The following is a 19746-nucleotide window of genomic DNA, read 5'->3' on the forward strand; positions in this document are numbered from 1 at the left end:
TGAATCTTCACAAACTAAAATCTGTTATTTGGAGAATACATCAAGATGACACAGCTTGCTTTCAGATGAATAGAAACAGGTGAAGTCAGTGAAGGAAAGATGATAAAGTGTCCAGCTGTGAACTGGGTACAGTGTTGTAGTAACAGGCAAGGTAAAAAGAAATGTCTTAGGATAAAAAGAATCAAAGGGTGAATCCTGGACTCACAACAGAGTATTCAGAACAGAACTGAGCCTCCAGAGGGTTTATTATTTGTGAATTGTTAAATAGTTAATAAGTCTATTTAGAGGTTTCTAGAAATTTATGGGACAAAGTCTGTGTACAAAGTTTGTGTCATTTCACCCCAAACACACTAAAAAACCCCTCCCTTTTTCACAGTTCCTTTGGCTACGACGATTATGCAGTGATGACATCGATTTCCAGAACCAGAAAGTCTGTTTAAAGTAAAAAGCTAAACATAACATCCTTTGGCCTTGTAAAATTTAACTTTTGAAAAGCATTAATAATTAAGGACAAATGTTTTATATCACTCATGTTTCAGAAAATAAGTTACAAGTTAAAAATAATAAGATCAATTGCATTTTATGCTTTATTTTTTTTGTCACTGCATCATAAAATTGAGGATTAAGTATCTTTTAGTCTGTACAGAAAAAACACTCACTCTTCCAGAATAATTAAGAATACTTTTAATTTACTGGAGAAGCCTTTCGCTTTCTGATAAACTTTTTAATTTGCCCCATTACCTCCTCAGTTTTTAAGGTGTATATGATGGGATTCAGCAGAGGAGGCAGGGTCATAGACAAAGATGTGTTGAGGATTCTGGTGTTAGTGTCCACCAGCACATTTGACCATCCAATCATATATGTTACTAAAATAGGTATAAAATACATGGCCACTAACACTAAATGAGCCATGCATGTTTTAAATGCTTTCCACCTCCCCTGGGCAGATGAAATCCTTGAAAGAGCAGCTATAATGCAAACGTATGATAAACTAATTAAAGCAAGTGGTACAAAAAAGTAAGAAACAATATAAACTCTGGCTATGGTCCAGTTTGCAGTGTAGGTGCTGCAGGCCTCTTTGAACACTGGTCCATGATCACAGAAATAACTCTTAATGACAGGAACAGGTTGGCAGAATGACAAGTGTGTTATAAAAACCACTGCGACAACAAAAGAGATTAAAGATAATACCCAGCAGAACCCAATTATAAAAATCATCCTGCTGTTTGTGTTGATTGTGCTGCTTCTCAGTGGAAAACAAATAGCGACGAGTCTTTCGTAACCCATAACAACAAGGGAGAAAGATTCAAGGATATGCAAAAAATGAACAAATAACATTTGAGTTAAACATGTCTCATATGACACAAATTTTGAGTCAAAAAGAAATTGACTTATACATTTTGGAATAAGAGCTGTGCTAATGCTCACATCTACTACAGATAAATTAAAAACTGCTATGTACTTTGGTGTATGAAAACACTCTGAAAGCCATATAATGTACATTAGGAAGAAGTTGGCTATCACAGTTGCCAGATAAACGAAAGCCAGAAATATGAAATAATAATCACTGTGCTGCAGATTCTGAAAGCCAGAGATCAAAAACCCCACAGGGGTGGAAAACGTGGTGTTTATCTCCATCGCTGCCAGCTGTTGAAAGAGTGCTTCAGTTTCCCCCTTTTCACTTTTTCTCAAACCTAAAATTAAAAAGGCAATGAAAATGAAAGATGACAATATTTTACAATTAACAATGGTTTTGGTATAACAGTGTTAATCTGCCATATTGTCTGTCCTGCATAATTTTATTCACTAGCAGCAGTACTCACTAATGACAAAAATTAAACAAAATGATTTCTAACTAAAAATACAAAATGAGTATCATTGTCATTTTTCATACACCTTGACATAATCTCAATAGTGTCATACTGTACATGCATTTGCACTTTGTAAGGTATATATGAAATTTTTTCACCTGACAGAGATATGACGGAGGTATGTTTTCTGTGTGCTGTCTCAATATCAGAATCCTGCCTTAAGCCATCCTTTTATGTTCTAGAACATAGTAGTAATCACCTTGTTCTCACGTGGTATTACAATTCCTGTGTGCATGAATGGGTGCTCTTGTGTTTCTGAGAAGGATGTGTAAAATTATATCACATGGGGAAAGGGGATAAATATTTTTTAACCATGAATGAGTCATTTGGTTTTTTTTCTGACAGCGTGCTCCAAACAAGGAAATTAGATTCAGATTAAAAAATTTAACCTGCTAGTTTCAAATTTCAGATACAAATTTCATATACCCCAGAGAAGCCTACAGCTACAGGTGCTCTGTGTTGTGATGCACCTAATAAAAACATGCAACACTGTTTTTTTTCCAGTTACTCATTTGACATGAGCACCATATCTGCAAACAAATCCTAACATGGATTTCTAGCAGACATTAATTGCAGAGTTCCATGCCTATCTATACATCATTTTCCTATGAGAAATTTGCAGTGCACTAAAAACAGAACACACACGTAAAACAGAAAAGACTGACCTAAACAAATGTCTAACTTTCCAATAACAATTACTGAATGCTGTTCTCTTATCCGTCTTAAAAACTAAAAGCAAAACTAATTTAAATGATCATTTAAATGTATCACATTTGATAAAGCAGTTTCTCAGATCCCCATCTGATCTGTGAAGTAGAACTGCTGGTGCATTATGGCAACCATGTGGCAGTGTGTGACCACAGTGGGTAGTACACTGAACCTTTAAATCCCCTTCCTTATGAAAAGAGCTCTCTTATCCTTTGGGCTGAGGAACAAAGGCAATTATTTGTATTAGTAGTAGTAGTAGTAGTAGTATTTTCACTAACAACAGTGTGTACACCTTTTGTTTTATAAGAACACGTGTACATTTCATTGGTGGGAAACTTTAAAGAAATCTTAAATGTATTAAACAAAAACTATGTAGGTATTTATAGAAAGAAGGGAACTACACATCACAACTTACAACCCTGTGAAATATTGCTTTTTATCAGATTTCATTTTAAACCACTACCTCCACTTACAATGATGCTGGTACATTTTTTTAATCTCATTCTAGATGTTAGTTGCAGTATTTAAGTTGATTTTGTAATGCAATTTTGGATTAATAGAGTAAAAATTAGATCCCACTTGCTTTCACTAAAATAGTAATTACAAAATTAAAGGTAGATATTTTGATTTATTTAAAACGACAAAGGCAACAAACATTTGATCAGCTTGTAAAATTTAATTTAAAAAAGCACTAGTAAGACTACAAATGAAACAAAAATATTGGATATTATATTAATATTAATAAAACTTAAGAATAAAATAAAAACTAAAATAAGTTATTTTACATCATTACTGCAACAAATTAGAAATTACAATATTAATGACATTTTGTTCTGTACTCGGTTTCAAAGTTGTTATGGTATCATAACACCGAAGATTAAATACTTTTTACTTATTACAGAGATAAACACTCACAATCACAGACTACATGGATACTAATGATTTACTGAAGTATCCTTCCGCTTTCTGATGAACTTCTTAATTTGATCCAGTACCTCCTCAGTTTTTAAGGTGTATATGATGGGATTCAGAAGAGGCAGGGTTGCTGACAAAGATGTATTGAGGATTCTGCTGTCAGTGCTCACCAGCATGTTTGACCATGAAATCAAATACGTTACTAAAAGAGGTATAAAATATGTGGCTACTAAGGCTAAAGTGAGCCATGCATGTTTTAAATGCTTTCCACCAACCCTGTACAGATGCAATCCTGGAAAGAGCAGCTATAATGCACATGTATGATAAACTAATGAAAAACAGTGGCACAATATAGAAAATTACAATATAAAGACTGGCTTTAGTCTTATTTGCACTGTTGTCACTACAGGCCTCTTTGAACACTGGACCATGATCACAGAAATAACTCTGAATTACTTGGATGTTTTGACAGTATGATAATCGTGTTATAAAAACCACTGATATAACATTACTTATTAAAATCAATACCCAGCAGAAACCAACCATAAAGAACATCCTGGTGTTTATGTTGATTGTGCTGCTTCTCCGTGGAAAACAAATAGAGACAAGTCTTTCGTAAGCCATAACAGCAAGGGAGGGAGATTCCATGCTATGCAGACAGTAAACAACAAACATTTGAGTTAAACATATCTCATATAACACAAATCTTGAGTCAAAAAGAAACTGACCTTAACATTTTGGAATAAGAGCTGTGCTAATGCTCACATCTACTACAGATAAATTAAAAACAGCTATGTACTTTGGTGTATGAAGACACTCTGAAACCCATATAATGGACATTAGGAAGAAATTGGCTGCCAGGGTTGCCAGGTAAACAAAAAACAGGAATATGAAATTATAACCACTGTCTGCAGATTCTGAAATCCAGAGATCAGAAACCCCACAGGGGCAGAAAATGTGGTGTTCCTTTCCATTGCAGGCAGCTGTTGAAAAGGTGCTTCAGTTTCCCCCTTTTGACTTTCTCAAACCTAAAATTATAAAGGCAATGAAATTGAAAGATGACAATACTGTAGAATTAATAATGATACTAGTAAAACAGAAACAATCTGCACAAATTTCCTGTATCAGTTTCATTTGCAAGTTTTATGGTTTTGACTATTATGGAATTCAAGGGATATTATAAGTGTCCATATCATTATCTATATCTCAAATCATTATCTATATTTTTATGTAATCATTTCTAAATAAGAGTAAACTTCTCTATATGAAACTATATTTGAAAGATTTAATAAATAAGCTCTATTGCAAAAGTTTTTTAATGTGCTTGCTCCATTTCATACCTGACAAAGAGATGATTGTGAAATTCGTTCTCTGTGCTGTCTCAATAGCAGCATCCTACCCTAAATCATCCTTTTATGTACCACAGTGTAGTTGTCATCACCATGTCCTCAAGTGGTATTACAATTCTTGTGTGCATGTGTGGGTGCTCTTGTGTCACTAACAAAGAACTGCAAAATAAAACAATGTTTCTCAATGTTACTGAGAAAGCTACAAAAAATATAATGCATATTTTCTGTAAACTAGCCCCCAAGCCATTGACCCATTGAATTCTTTTGAGAGACATAATAGGGGAATACTTCTGTTTTTACACTTAGAAAAAAAAACATTTCAAGAATTCAAATTTATGGTGAAATGATGCTGTTAAGATTTTTTTTATATTACACTGATATGTGTGATATAAAATTCAACAATTTTACAAGTGCTATAGCAGTGGTTCTCAAACTTTTTAGACCAAGTACAACCCCCTGATCAAACCAAAGCATCCAAGTACCACCTACAAGTCATCTTCTCATAGGAACCACAGAAAATCTCAATGACCAACATGAGCGCGTGTGCACACACATAATAAAAATAGCATTGAGCACTTACTATTTCAGTGAGAGGGGTGAGCCTGTTTAGTCGAGCAAAGCCTTGCAATGTCAGGGACGAGGGCAGTGAGCTTCAAACGCAGATCTGGCTCAGCATCCATTTTGTTGTGGTGCTTTGTCTTGATTGCAGTGAGAGCAGAGAAGCCTTTCTCACAAAGGTAGGTAGCAGCAAAATGCATCAAAAACCACATAGCCTTTAATGAGAGGGCAGGGTATTCACTCTGTCTTTGGATCCAGAAATCCAACAGAGACTGTCATTTCAATTCTGACATCAAAGTCGCATCAGATGATAACTTGAGCAACTTCGTGTTAGCGCCGGGCTGTTAACAAACCCTGTGCAGATCTCGAGACACGGTCCAAAAGCTAAGGTATCTAAGACGGGAGGCGAAGAAGAGTGGTCGGTAATTCCAAGCGAGGTCAAATCCAGGTAGTCAGAATGAAGTCAGACAAACAAATTCGAGAGGTGCAAGACGAGAGAGAGGTAGCGAGAAATCCAAAGCTAAAGAGTCATACAGTAGTTGAGGGGATCCAGACGAGGTAGAGAGGGTTTCAGGAAAGGAGAGCGAGGCGAGCTCAGGAGGCAGAAGAAATTCTAATACCAAGCACCGGTAGTATGGAGCAGAGGGTTTAAATGGTTGCGGGGAAAAGGTGTGGAATGAAGATTGAATCATTTGGAGTTAATTGGTGCCGGCTGTGCTCGTAACACTTCCCTTGTTCAGCACAGGTCAGATCCTTGGGTATTCCTATGACATCAACAGTAAAGGGGTTCCTGATCCACTCTGGTATGGGCTCAACTGGAAAATACTCTGAGAACTGTTCTTCCAATGACAAGAGGTGCAGTGAAATCACATCACAAACAGCAGCATCAAGTGCCACACCATACTGTATGTACGCAGATGGTTCTCTAAAGTTGGGAAAGCAGAGACATCACTTGCGTTGATTTTATTAACAAAAAGCTGCAGCTTTTTCTTCATTATAGTGATCTTGTCAGACACGTCAAAAATTGTTAAAGAGAGCCCCTGCAGTCCCTTATTCAGCTCATTCAAACGTGAAAATATGTCAGCCAGGTAGGCTAATTTTACCAGCCACATTACAAAGCACAGTGAACAGACATGAATTCATTGGTCGAGCCTTGATACAATTCACAACCTTGACAGCAGAGTCTAACACAGATTTTAAATCCTCAGGCATTTTCTTGACTGCCAAGGCCTCGCGGTGGATGCTGCAGTGCGTCCACTTCATATCTGGAGCAACCTCTCTAATTCGTGCAACTACACAGCTTGTCATTTCTCTAGCACCGTCTGTACAAATTCCGATGCATTTTTCACAGTCTATACCATTCTCTTTGATAAATTCATTCATTCTGAAATATGTGCTCTCCTGTAGTTCTTATTGGTAGCAACTTACAGTGACACTTACAATGACATCTACAGACTCATCTAATTGCAGTGAAAAACAGTCTGCATCTGCTCATCTTAATGCGCTCTATCAGCATACTTTTGACATCATCTGCCATATCAATTATTCTACGAGTGACTATGTCATTCGAAACGGGCAGCAGGTCGAGCTGTTTAGCAGCTTTTTCTCCACATATAATATGTCAGCTCTTTTGCCAGCGGTAAACAAAGTTCTTCACCAATACTGTGGAGGGGCTTACCTGCTTTAGCAATCCGTAAGCTTGCATATTTCTCTGTTTTCCCTAAAAAGACAGCCAGTAGTCCATCTCAGAAGTTAAAAGACGTTTTTATTTCATGCACATAGGAGTGAAACACAAAGATGCTCGGTGTATTTTTCTCAAATTAACCTAGAACAGTCCTTAAATATTTATCTGTTATCTATCACTCTTTTCTGTGCTTACAAGACTGGCAGTGTTCCAAAATCACGCACATTCTCCTACCTCCCTATTTGCTGAAGATCATTTTTTTAAATACAATTGGTCACTTAGGTTCCTAGCATGCATTCCTATACAATGGTATACAATTACATAGTAGCCCTTGTGTCCACACAAGCATTAGCGTGCGCTGTATCATCGTAGCTGAGTACGTAGGCTGCGTATTTCACACATAAACTAATTTTATAAAAATAGAAAATATGAAAACCCATCCCAATTTTTTAGCGCACACAAAAAATGTCCAGTGTCATCTGGCGTACCACCTGGGGCGCTCCGCGTACCACTGGTAGTACACGTACCACAGTTTGAGAACCACTGTGCTATAGAATTCATATTGTGCTTTTCTTTAGCATTATGAATTCTAGCTTTTGATTTGCAGTAGGTTAAGGGTAGGGTTAAGACTTTCTTCAAAAAATGAATCCAACCTTCCACTCATTTGGGTTGAAAATATTAGTCTGAAAAGACTAAGCAATGTCAGCAAACCTAAGACAATGTATCAACAATGGTAAAATTTTATGTTTTGAGAAGTATTCTGCTATTGGAAATTTTATGTTCAATGGTGTTCTCAATGAGCGTGGCTTTAGGGTTAAATAGGTTAACAGTCAGGAATACCCAATAAATCCTGGCTGAATCTGTTAATATGCTAGTGCATTCAATGCCAAATGCAAGAGTTTGAAAAGTATACAGTACTCCCTTTTTTAAACTTTTTCTTTTAGGGCAATTGAGACAGTATTCCCATTTTTCGAATAGCAGTGTGTGAGGCCATATATGTAAGAAAAAAAATGTGAAGAAAACATTCAAATATTACTTTTCACCCCCGCTCCCAAAATGGATGTACTCTTTAATATTTTGAATTATCTTGGAAAGCATAAACAGCACAGACTTGGTTAGGGTCTTGAATTAAAGAGAACACCCTGGAGATCCCTTCATACTTTGAGTATGTCTTACTCAGTACAAACACTAGAGATACATATCAAAAACAAAAACAGGAAAAAATAGCAAACATATTTTATTGTCCTTCTTCAAAAGGCAATATCTCACGTTGAGGAGCATCTAGGCTGAAAATTTCTCTTTCCATGTCTTCTTTAATGTGTTTTCTAACTTGCATAAAAGGTTGAGAGTGATTCAACAAATAATAAAAAAATGGCATAGATTTTTATGATGGCTGGTCCTGGAATGATTTTCTCCTCCTTCCTGGAGATAGCAGAAATCAATGCAAAGTCTAATTTTTTCATTGTGTTTTCCTGTTGTATTGACTTCTGGCTGTGCTAGAGAGCCCATATATAATGTTTTCAGAGAAAAACAATGTTTTTGCACATTTTGAACACTGGTGTGTATTTTGACAGATTGACAAAAGGCTACAGTATGTGATCAATCTACAATTTCTTGATAGAAGAAAAACTAAAAAAGACAGGCAATGCAAGGACAGCTAAGAACTCTCTCTTTGCTAAAGCCTTCCCTAAAAGGTCTCTAAATGGTCATAATTTGATGAATGACAGCTGTTTCTTCTTATTACATCAGCTTTTTTGGTAGCCTGGTCGGTTTCAAAACTTACAGGGTCTTTCGGCAGCCATTTCTTTTTTGTTTACTATATATTCTACATGCATTTACATGGGAAAGTTTTACTCTACAAAAGTCACTTTTTCAAAGGTAAGCATCTCGTCTTTTGGTGAATTTTTATTTTTGTGATTGTGTTTTGCTGGAGAATCTATTATTACCGATGGACTTTGGACCTTCTCTAAATTGAAACGCTAGATATACCTTCAGAAATGATTTGCATTATGCTTCTGTATCTGGGTACGAAACACTGCTGAAAACATTAGGTTGTCCTGTTTGTTGTGATGTATGGTTCGTAGTGTTTTGTTTTGATTTTGCTGGTCAAAATATTTATAAAGGAACAAGAAATAGGTTTATTCCATGCTGAAAAGAGAAGGAAGAAAACATAACGTTTGGCTGTGGAGCCTTCTTCAGGTGTGAGGAATTGGATGAAGTAATTGCAGGAGCATTGGGGCTCGTCAGGGCATCGCAGATTCAGGGAGTTATAAGTTTTATCCAAATGATTGGGAGGTTGCATTCATTTGTTGAAGAAAGTCAACAAATGAATTCAAATGAAAGTCAACGATCCAATCCTCACACCCGAAGAAGGCTCCATGGCCGAAACATTGTATTTTCTTTCTTTTCTTTTCAGCATGGAATAAACCTATTACTTGTTCCTTTGCAGCCTAGGCATGCTGATGCAGCTACCCACCTAAAATATTTATAATACCCCTATTGTGCAGTTCCTGTCTGAAGTAGCGTTGTCGGCATTATGCTTTGTTTATTTGGAAATAGTTTCTCTGTTGTAAAAAAAAATAATAATGATTGTGTTAAGAGGAATATGGAGATCACTTGGATTTGTGATATTTTGAGAAATTTGGAAAAAAAAGTTGTTTTTAGTGATGGAAAGTGTAGCGTTAGAAATGAATTGACACTCGTCGTAGGAGAGGCCTTCAATGGAGTCGATAGGGTTAACTTAATTTCTGTCCTAAAACACAATCATGCCATCAAACATTCTCAACATTTTGTAGGAATCCTAACCCTAACCCTAGAAATGCGTTTGGGGAGGTTAGGGTTAAGGTTTAGACTTTCTTCAACAGAGAAGGGTTATTTGGGTTAAAATTATACCTCCCTGAATCTGTGATGCCCTGATGAGCCCCAGTGCTCCTGCAATTACTTCATCCAATTCCATGGCGCATTCCACACTTGGAAGGAGCTCATCAGGACCATCCTTAACAAGATCAGGCCGGGCTTATCAGCCTCGTTACGGAACATCACACACCATTTAAGTCCTCAGGGCTCAGACATTCAGTCTCTAACACTGTATGTATTTGTTCTTCATTCCAGGTTGTTCTAAGAACTAAACACAGTTTTCTCCCAGTTTTCAACCTCCAGTTCCAGTTTCGAGATACCACCACCATTAATCACCAATCAGCTCTTCCTGATCTCATCTCAGATCCATCTGCCCTTCCTGAGCATCTCTCCAGCCTGCCTGCTTCATATGTGCTTCTAACTCATCCGCCATTACTCTGCATATTCTCCATTTATTATATTATCACCAACCAATAAACTCCATTAACTTCATTACTAAAGAGACTCTGAAGGTGATTATTTGCCATGCCCTTTTTCCATCTTTGGGCCCGGCATAACAGAAAGTCTGAACCAAAAAGGCTCAAGACTACTGGACCCAGAACCACCGAAATGGCGCAACATTTCAGAAGTCTGATCCAGGATATGTTACCGAACACTTCCTCAATGAACTCTATACCCACCGACTCTGTCCCTGTGCCCTTCCAGATACTGACCCAGTCCCAGGCTCCAGCTCATTTTATGATTACCGATCAGAAGACTAAAGAACAGAATATGGCATTCCATTAACCCTCGCTACTGCCTCCCACACTTTCCTCCGGGTCTTCAGATCAATGCAGAGGATTCCTGATGCAGTGTGAGATGGTTATGTCCATGCAACCTTCTTCATTCCCTAATGATGCAACACGAGTGGTGTAGATCTTTTCTCTTCTTTCAGGAAAAGCCCTGGCTTGAGCCTGAGCATGAAGATCCTGTTTGTTCCAATTGCTCTGCGTTTACCCAAACGTTCCTCCAGGTTTTTCAGTCTCTCACCAAGAGAATTGAACAACAACTTTTACAACTCACCCAGGGAATTCAGTCAGTTAGTGATTACACCATTCAATTTAGAACATTGGTCTTGGAGACGAGATGGAATGAAACGGTCCGGTATTCATTCTTTTATCATGGCCTCACAGAAGAGATCAAAGATGAACTGGCACGAAACGAACTCCCAGATTCATTTGAAGAGATGGTAGCACTGGCTACCCACATCAATGATCAGTTCCATGCAAGACACACTGAAAGATCACATAAGAGTACAAAAACATCACCCCCAATTTGATCTCCAGTTCTGCCTTCCAGATTTATGATTTCCTGTACCCCTGATCTTGAGGAACTGATGCAACTTGGAAACACTCGCCTGTCCCTGGAAGACAGAGAGTGAAGACATAAAAATGGCCTCTGCGTTTACTGTGTGCGAAACTGACACTGGAAAAAGACCTGTCCTGGGCATCTGGGAAAGGAAAACAGCTCGGTAATTGTCGAGAAGCCCTTACTGAGTGGAGCACTTCAGTCTCCTCACCCGGGTGACAACTTACTACCACCAGCCTCCCTGTCCCTATCGGTCCAGGGCGAATTATTAAACAAACTGTTCCCCTCACCCTTACTGTAGGCTCTCTGCATCGAGAAACAATTTCCTTTCTATGCCTCCAAGCATTGATTGGACTAAAAAGGAATTAGTCACTTGTTTGCAGAGAGCACTCCTACATTGCCTGCCTCAGGTTAAGTTACTGGCTACCACAGAAATTAGCCCGGGCAAACTTCCTGAAGAATACAAAGATTTGCCGGATATTTTAGTAAGTAGAAAGCTCTCACAGAACTCCCTCCTCATAGACCATACGATCTGATACCTGGAAAGTTGCCACCCAGAGGCCGGTTCTATTCTCTCTCTCAGACAAAGATTAAGGCCATGGAAGAACGCCATGGTTTTATCCGGCATTCTACATCTCTAGCTGGGGCTGGATTCCTCTTCATGGAGAAAAAGGATGGGGGACTATGCCCCTGCATCAACTACAGAGATCTCAATAAAATAACTAGGAAGAATCAGTACCCATTACCACTCATCCCAACATTACTGGAAAAAGCGGCCAAGTCTACCATCTTCACTAAGATCAACCTCAGGGGGGTGTACAACCTAGTTTGCATCAAGGAAGGAGATGAATGGAAGACAGCCTTCAACACAGAGGTCAGGCATTATGAATACCTTGTAATGCCATTTGGACTGTGCAACACTCCAGCAGTTTTCCAACATTTCATGAACAATATATTCCGGGATTACCTAGGTAAGTTCTTAGTTATATATCTGGACGATATCCTAGTGTTTTTTTATGCCAACATGTCGAAACCGTTGTAACACTATTCGAACATGTATGTCTCCATCATCTCTATGCAAAATTAAAATAAAATGTGAATTCCATCGTTCAGAAATCACCTTCCTGGGGTACATCCCAAGGAGAAGATGGACCCTGCAAAAACAGCCTCTATTCAAGACTGGCCTATCCCCACTAATCTAAAACAGTTACAGAGCTTCATGGGCTTCGTGAAGTTTTACAGGACTTTTATTAAAAACTTCAGTATAATTATAGCACCCATTACCACCCTCACAAAAAAGGGACCCAACCAGGGCAAGTGGACCCCGCAAGCTCAGGAAGCCTTCGACAAATTAAAGATGAAATTCACATCTGCACCTATTCTTCAACATGTGAACCCAGACAGACAGTTTGAGGTGGAAGTCGACGTGTCTGAAGTGGGGGTAGGTGCAGTCTTGTCCCAGCGAATTGGTTATCCTCCAAAGCTTCACCCCTCAGCCTTTTTCTCCAGGAAGCTCACCCCAGCGGAGCAAAATTATGATGTCGGCAACAGGGAGCTCCTAGTCATTAAATTGGCACTGGAAGAGTGGAGGCATGTGTTGGAAGGTGCAAAATATCCCTTTCTTGTTTTTACAGATCACAAGAATCTGGAATACATCTGGCAAGCCAAATGACTAAGTGCACGACAGGCGCGTTGGGCGCTCTTCTTCTCCCGGTTTGATTTTACCATCTCTTACAAGCCAGGCAACAAGAATGGGAAAGCCAACACCCTGTCCAGACTATACCTTCCAGATCACCAGACAATGATCATCCCAACAGAAAAGGTGATCAGAGTGACCCTACTAGACATAGAGAAGACAATCTATGAGGCACTCCAAGACAAACACCCCCTCCAGAAACTCTGCTGGTTAAACAATAATCCTCAGGCCAGGGCAGAGGTCTTACAATGGGGGCACTCATCTCGGGTGACCAGATACCCTGAAGTGAAACGGACAGTGGAACTCCTCCAGTGTAAGTTCTGGTGGCCGTCCTTACAGGCAGACGTACTATAAAATCTTCATCTCCGAACTTGTGAATCTATATCTATGGACTTTATTACCGGCCTCCTGAGATCTCCAGTTCGTCTCCAAATTCTGGTGGGCCTTCTGTAGGAGACTGGGGTTTAAGACTGACTTGTCCTCAGTATGGTTACCACCCGCAGACAAATGGGTAGACTGAGCGAGTGAATCAGGATTTGGAAACCTACCTCAAAAGTCATGTCTCCACTTTCCAGGACGACTGGGTAGTACATCTTCCTTGGGCTGAGTTCTCCCGTAACCTCCTAATGAAGTCAGCCACAGGCATGTCACCTTTTGAATGTCAGCATGGATTTAAACCCCCTCTTCTCCAGGTCTCTCCCCACAGCTCCAGGGTTCCGGCTGCAGGCCACACTACATGAGACCTAGAGGGAGTGTGGAGACTGTGCTGGCAAACTTGAGGGGGCCCACACAACAACAAGAGACCACTGCCAACTGTCAGAGAGCCGATCCTCCACTCCGAGTCGGACAGCGGGTATGGCTCTCCACGATACACCTTCACTTACGTGTCCCCTAAAAACAATTAACACCCTGGTACATTGGAGCTTTCAAACTGACTAAATAGGTGAATGCTGTCACCTACCTACTCACTCTTCATAGCTCTCTCAGCAGGAAAATCTCGACAGCATTCCACGGGTCCCTACTGAAGCCCGCACGAACACATCTGACACCTGAGGGGTCACCTACTCCCCATCTGGAGCACTCGAAAGTACCTCACCCCCAGAGGATTCTCGACTCCAGATGGGTACAGAATAGCCTTCAAAATGTGGTTCATTGGAGGGGGGCATGGAGCCGAAGACAGGTCCTGGGTCCCAACAAAAGAACTAATCTGCACCCCGGCTGATAAGGACTTTGCACGTGAGGTTCCCTAGAAAGCCCGGTCCAAAGGTCCCCGAAGGTCACCTCTTTGGGGGGTAGGGGGATGCACTGTGATGCCCTGATGAGCCCCAATGCTGCTGCAATTACTTCAGCCAATTAAACAGTGCATTCCACATCCTTAACAAGATCAGGCCGGGCTTATCTGCTTTGTTAGAGAACCTCACTCACTATTTAAGCCCTGAGGGACCAACTGTGTGCTTTATTGGTTCTTAAAAGTCATCAAGTACACTTGCAATTTACTGTTACAGCAAAACACAATCATGTCATCTAACAGTCTCAGAATTTCTTCAAAAAATGACAGCAAAACACAATCATGCCATCTAACATTCCCAGACTTTCTTCAAAAAATGAATGCAACAGTGCATTGCTAATGTATTCACAATTAAATGTGAAAAAGTCCAAGGGGGGTGAATACTTTTGAAAGGCACTTTATCAATATACCGTAGGGCTTTCTTTTAAGACCTAGAATGTGTCTGGTCGCTCTTCTCTGTTCTGACACCATCATATACAGAGAAAAACAGGGAGAAAAATACTTTAATAGGGGATTACAGTAAAGAAAAAGGAACAGTGTTAGTCTCTTAACCAGCCTTTCTGTATATGGTGTTTCCACACTTTTGAACACTGCTGCATGTGCTGAATTCAGTTTTTGCAAAGATATCCTTCAAGGTAATTAAATAGAAGCAGCTGTAGCTTTGGTGTGTGTGTTAGAATTTCACCATTTAAAAATGTATATTTTTCTTGACAGATTGTATTTCGGATATCACAGTGGTACACTGGTTGGAACGGAGGCTTCTCAGTGCTGGCATCCTGAGTTCAATTCTGGACTTGGGGTGCTCTCAGTGTGGAGTTTGTATATTGTCATTGTGATTGCATGGGTTTCCTCTGGGTGCTTTGGGTTCCTCCCACAATCCAATTACATATTATACTGGCAGATATGGCTTCTGGAAAAAGTTGCCCTGGTGTAAGTGTGTGTGTTTGTATCTGTATACCCTGTGATGGACTGGATGGACATCATCCTATGATGGACTGGCATCCCATCTGCATGTTACATGCTGGGATACATCTCCCCAAGACCTTGTATTGGAAGAAGTGATTAGAAAATTAATTGAATATATTTTACCATGCTTGGTAGTCAACAATTTTGAAATAATTAAATCCCTGAAAATGTATCTAGTGAACATAAAAAGAAATGCTCACCATACCAATCTGCACATTAACTTATCTGGAATACTGTATGTTACGTGCTATATATTTAAGTGTGCTAACACACCTGAAATGGTAAATATTGTCCAAAATTCTGATCTTCCTTTTATAATTAATGCATACAACTGTTTTGTCACCTGAAACTTAAAGTAAAACTAATTTAAATTACCTTCAACACAATCTGAATAAATGGTGGTGCTCTTCAAATCCAGTACGTACTGCAATCGTGATGTTGTACTTTTAACTTAGGGTAGATTTTTTTCTACAACTGTTACTAGTGTAACAATATAACGTAATATAGCACCTTTTCAAATGGTTCATAAACTGACATTTCTATTAATTAATTTACTCATAGGATTTAATGTTTTAGAGGAGCACTGTTTTTATATATTGTTGAATTATTTATTTTTCTGTATGGTTATTTTAAATGTGTTTAATAAATTAGACATGGGGATTTTAATGAAGGTTTCAAAGTGCTTTATTTACACAGGATACTGTCACTCAACATTCTATCAATATTAACAAACTACGAAAAGAAATATCAAAACAAACCAGAACAGGGAGACATGACTAAAATATTAAATTCAGCTACAGGTCCACTTCAGCTGCAGTAACTCCCTTGAAACATTTAGTCTGATTTACACCTGGAGTAATTGATCTCCATAAGAATCAGGTTTTTCCAAAAGACACATGATCACATTGAGCTACAGTGCAGTACCTCTCCTCTATAGAAACCATGATATCCCCAATGACCAAGGAGCCTGCCACACTCTTACATACTGTACATGAAACCACACATTCAAGAGGGCAAAGAGCAGAACTGAGCTGTAAAAGCAGCTGCTTAAGTATATTGCATATTGTCTTCCTGGGAGGTGAAGACAATTATTCTCATGCGAAACCAAGAAAAACTAATGAAGGGATTAAAAGGGTCTAACTCTGCCAATATTTGTTGTGGACCAACACGTCTTGCCCTGTCTCCTGACCACAGTTAAAATATTGTTGTGGTCAAGTGTTTTGGACCTTTTGGACATTGGAATTTTACATAATAATATGCATTTTAAATTCATCCATCCAGAAGAGTCATCCATTCAAATAAAACGAAGAAAAGCAAAATAGAAAGAAATACAGAAAGTCAGCAGTGAGTCACAGAACCAAATCAGACAACAGATTAAAGTTTAGCCTTTTAAAATAAGTTGAAGAAGACTGCAAAACAGAATAATTATTCAGTAAATAATTGTAGTGCAGGTGACAGAGCTTCCTATCAAATAAATAAATCCAGAGAAGTGGAGATAAAGTTGTGAACTGGGTAAAGTGCTGTGGCTGCAGACGCAAAAAAGGCAAAAAAGTGTATTAGGAGGGAAAGGAGTAAAGGGTGATTCCTGAATCCATGGAGTATGATCGTTATTTGAGAATTATGGTGGGATAATTTGTAAGTAAAAAAAGTCTGTGTATTCAGGACATCTACATAGACAAAACTGTGAGAATAAATGTACATTTTCACACTTAATACTTTACCTTTACTGTTTCTATAACATACTCTTTAAATTCTAAAGATATATGTTGTGATCTATTTAAATGGAAAATAAACACAAATCTGCCACACTTGAAAGTCTACAAATGAAATACAAATGTTTATATTGTAATTTATATTGTAATTTTCTACAATTTACTACAAATTACTTTGTAATTTCACAATCATTCTAACACATTTTTAATTATAAGACTGATAGAATTTTATTCTGTGCTTTGTTTTAAAACTGTGACTCCATTGTAAAACTGAGGACTAAGTATGTTTTACCCTGTACAGAGAAAAATCCTCACAGTAAAGCACTAATAAGAAAGTTAATGTTTTATTGGAGCTGCCTTCTGTTTTCTTATAAAATTCTTAATTTCCTCCATGACCTCCTCAGTTTTTAAGGTGTATATGATGGGATTCAGCAGAGGAGGAAGGGCTGCTGACCAAGATGTATTGAGGATTCTGGTGTCAGTGTCCACCAGTATATTTGACCATACAATCAAATATGTTACCAAAAATGGAATAAAAAAAATTTCCACTAATGCTAAGTGAGTTGTGCATGTTTTAAATGCTTTCCATCTCCCCTGTGCAGAGGCAATCCTTGTAAGGGCAGCTATAATGCACACGTATGATATAGTAATGAAAGCCACTGGCAAGAAAATGAAAGTAAAAGTATAAACACTAGCTATAGTCTTATTTGTACTATTACTGCTACAGGCTTCTTTGTACACTGGTCCATGATCACAGAAATAACTCTTAATGACAGGAACAGGTTTGCAGAATGACAAGCGTGCTATAAAAAACACTGCAACAACAAAATATGTTAAAGCTAAAACCCAGCAGAAACCAATTATAAAGAACATCGTCACATTTGTGTTGATTGTGCTACTTCTCAGTGGAAAACAAATAGAGACGAGTCTTTCGTAAGACATAACAACAAGGGAAAGAGATTCCAGGGCATAAAAAGAATGAAAGAAGAACATTTGAGTTAAACATGACTCATATAACACAAATCTTGAGTCAAAAAGAAATTGATGTATACATTTTGGAATAAGAGCTGTGCTAATGCTCACATCTACTACAGATAAATTAAAAACTGCTATGTACTTTGGTGTATGAAGACACTCGGACAGATATATAACAGACATTAGAATGAAGTTGGCTATCAGGGTTCCTAGGTAAATGAAAGCCAGGAATATGAAATAATAATTACTGTGCTGCAGATTCTGAAAACCAGCAATCAGAAACCCCACAGGGGTAGAAAATGTGGTGTTTATCTCCATTGCTGCCAGCTGTTGAGAGAGTGCTTCAGTATCCTCCTTTTTTACTATTTCTCAAACCTAAAATTAAAAAAGGACAAAGAAAATTAAATATAAAACCACTTTAGCATTGCAATGAGCAAGAGTAGCTATCTAATACATTATCTGCCCAGCATTATTTCATTCACTAGCAGATTTGCTTAATAATGTAACATTTTACAGATACTGTGAGATGTCAGTGACCATTTTAGTATACCTCTTTCAGTTCTTTTGGAAGGCCTTTTTTCTAAATAAAAATTAAAATAGCTTGCATATTCTCTGCTATGATCTGAAAAATAAAACAGATTGAGTGATTTAATAATAAAAATAGAAAGGGAATAAAATAAAATGTATTTCATATTTTTCAGAAGACATATATTTTTACCTGACAGAGAGATGATGGAGATAATCTTTCTCTGTGCTGTCTTCATTTCAGCTTCCTACCCTAAGGCATTCATTTACGTGTATGTACCAGAGTGTAGCTGTCATAACCCTGTCCTCAAGTGGTATTACTATTCCTGTTTGCATGTGTGGGTTCTCTTGTGTCACAGATAATAACTCTACATAATAGTATCATGCATATGATGATTAGGGGATCATTTTCTGAAAGATCCCAGGGTAATAGCTTGTGGCTGTCTCCTCTTTTCCAGTCTTCCACAACCCTGTGCATATAGAACAACATCCCATTATCAATTTGATATACACTTAATGTAAAGGAACAAGTAATAGGTTTATTCCATGCTGAAAAAAAGAAGGGAAAGATGAACGCCAGCTCACGGATCGCTGCAATGTCAGGAAAAAGAGAATAAATACCTTCCCCAGGTAAGTGCTGTTTAATTACAGGCCGGCAGTATTGACAACCTACCTGACCATGTTATCCTGTTTATTGGCAGATTGGGTGACTTATTGAGAGATTGACTGCCATAAATGCATTATATGCAGCTGGAAACGAAACTCACCTGAGCACAATCATTACAACAAAAAAGAGCGACATCTGGGTTCTAGACTGGGCTTGCTTGGTTAACAAGCATGGAATGAGCAGCACGTTAGGAGTTCTTCGGACACTCACCCAGGATCTTTCTTTCGGCCCATGGCCTCTCCAATGAATTGGTGCTATACAGTACACTGCCCTGAACCTCGAGGGAATCCAGGATCCACCAGGGAACCAGCTCCTGAAAGCTGTCAAAGGAGGGGAACAGTTAGTCCCAAAGGAGTGGGTAACAAAGAGCATATGGGAGCCTCATTTTTTCTGGGTGATATCCAGAGGAGAGTTTCACTCTGATCCTCAGTCTACAAAATGCATGAGAGAATTTGAAGATGAACTGGGGTTGAACATGCTTGGAAATAATATCAGTCGGAATGCCATAAAATCTGAATACTTCCTTTGCGGACATGTGCCACCTGGGAAGTGGATGACAACTTGGGAAGAGGAACGAAACGGACAGTCTTTGAGAACAGTCCATAATTACTAGGATCACTAAGCACCCC

General features: G+C 38.6%; 2 protein-coding genes across 2 annotated transcripts; both read right to left on the reverse strand.

The window, feature by feature from the left end:
- Nucleotides 1-684: 684 nt before the first annotated feature.
- On the reverse strand, nucleotides 685-1638 carry LOC148830568 (olfactory receptor 1E16-like). The gene has a single exon (XM_088919918.1). The coding sequence runs from the start codon at nucleotides 1636-1638 to the stop codon at nucleotides 685-687; it is 954 nt and encodes a 317-aa protein (XP_088776044.1).
- A 15648-nt stretch (nucleotides 1639-17286) lies between these two features.
- On the reverse strand, nucleotides 17287-18243 carry LOC148830569 (olfactory receptor 5B12-like). Its single transcript, XM_088919919.1, has 2 exons — nucleotides 17808-18243; nucleotides 17287-17609 (listed from the first exon to the last, which is right to left on the reverse strand). The coding sequence occupies exons 1-2, from the start codon at nucleotides 18241-18243 to the stop codon at nucleotides 17287-17289; spliced, it is 759 nt and encodes a 252-aa protein (XP_088776045.1).
- Nucleotides 18244-19746: the final 1503 nt, after the last annotated feature.

This window comes from Atractosteus spatula, chromosome 7, assembly GCF_055471065.1.
Source record: "Atractosteus spatula isolate fAtrSpa1 chromosome 7, fAtrSpa1.hap1, whole genome shotgun sequence".
NCBI lineage: Eukaryota > Metazoa > Chordata > Actinopteri > Semionotiformes > Lepisosteidae > Atractosteus > Atractosteus spatula.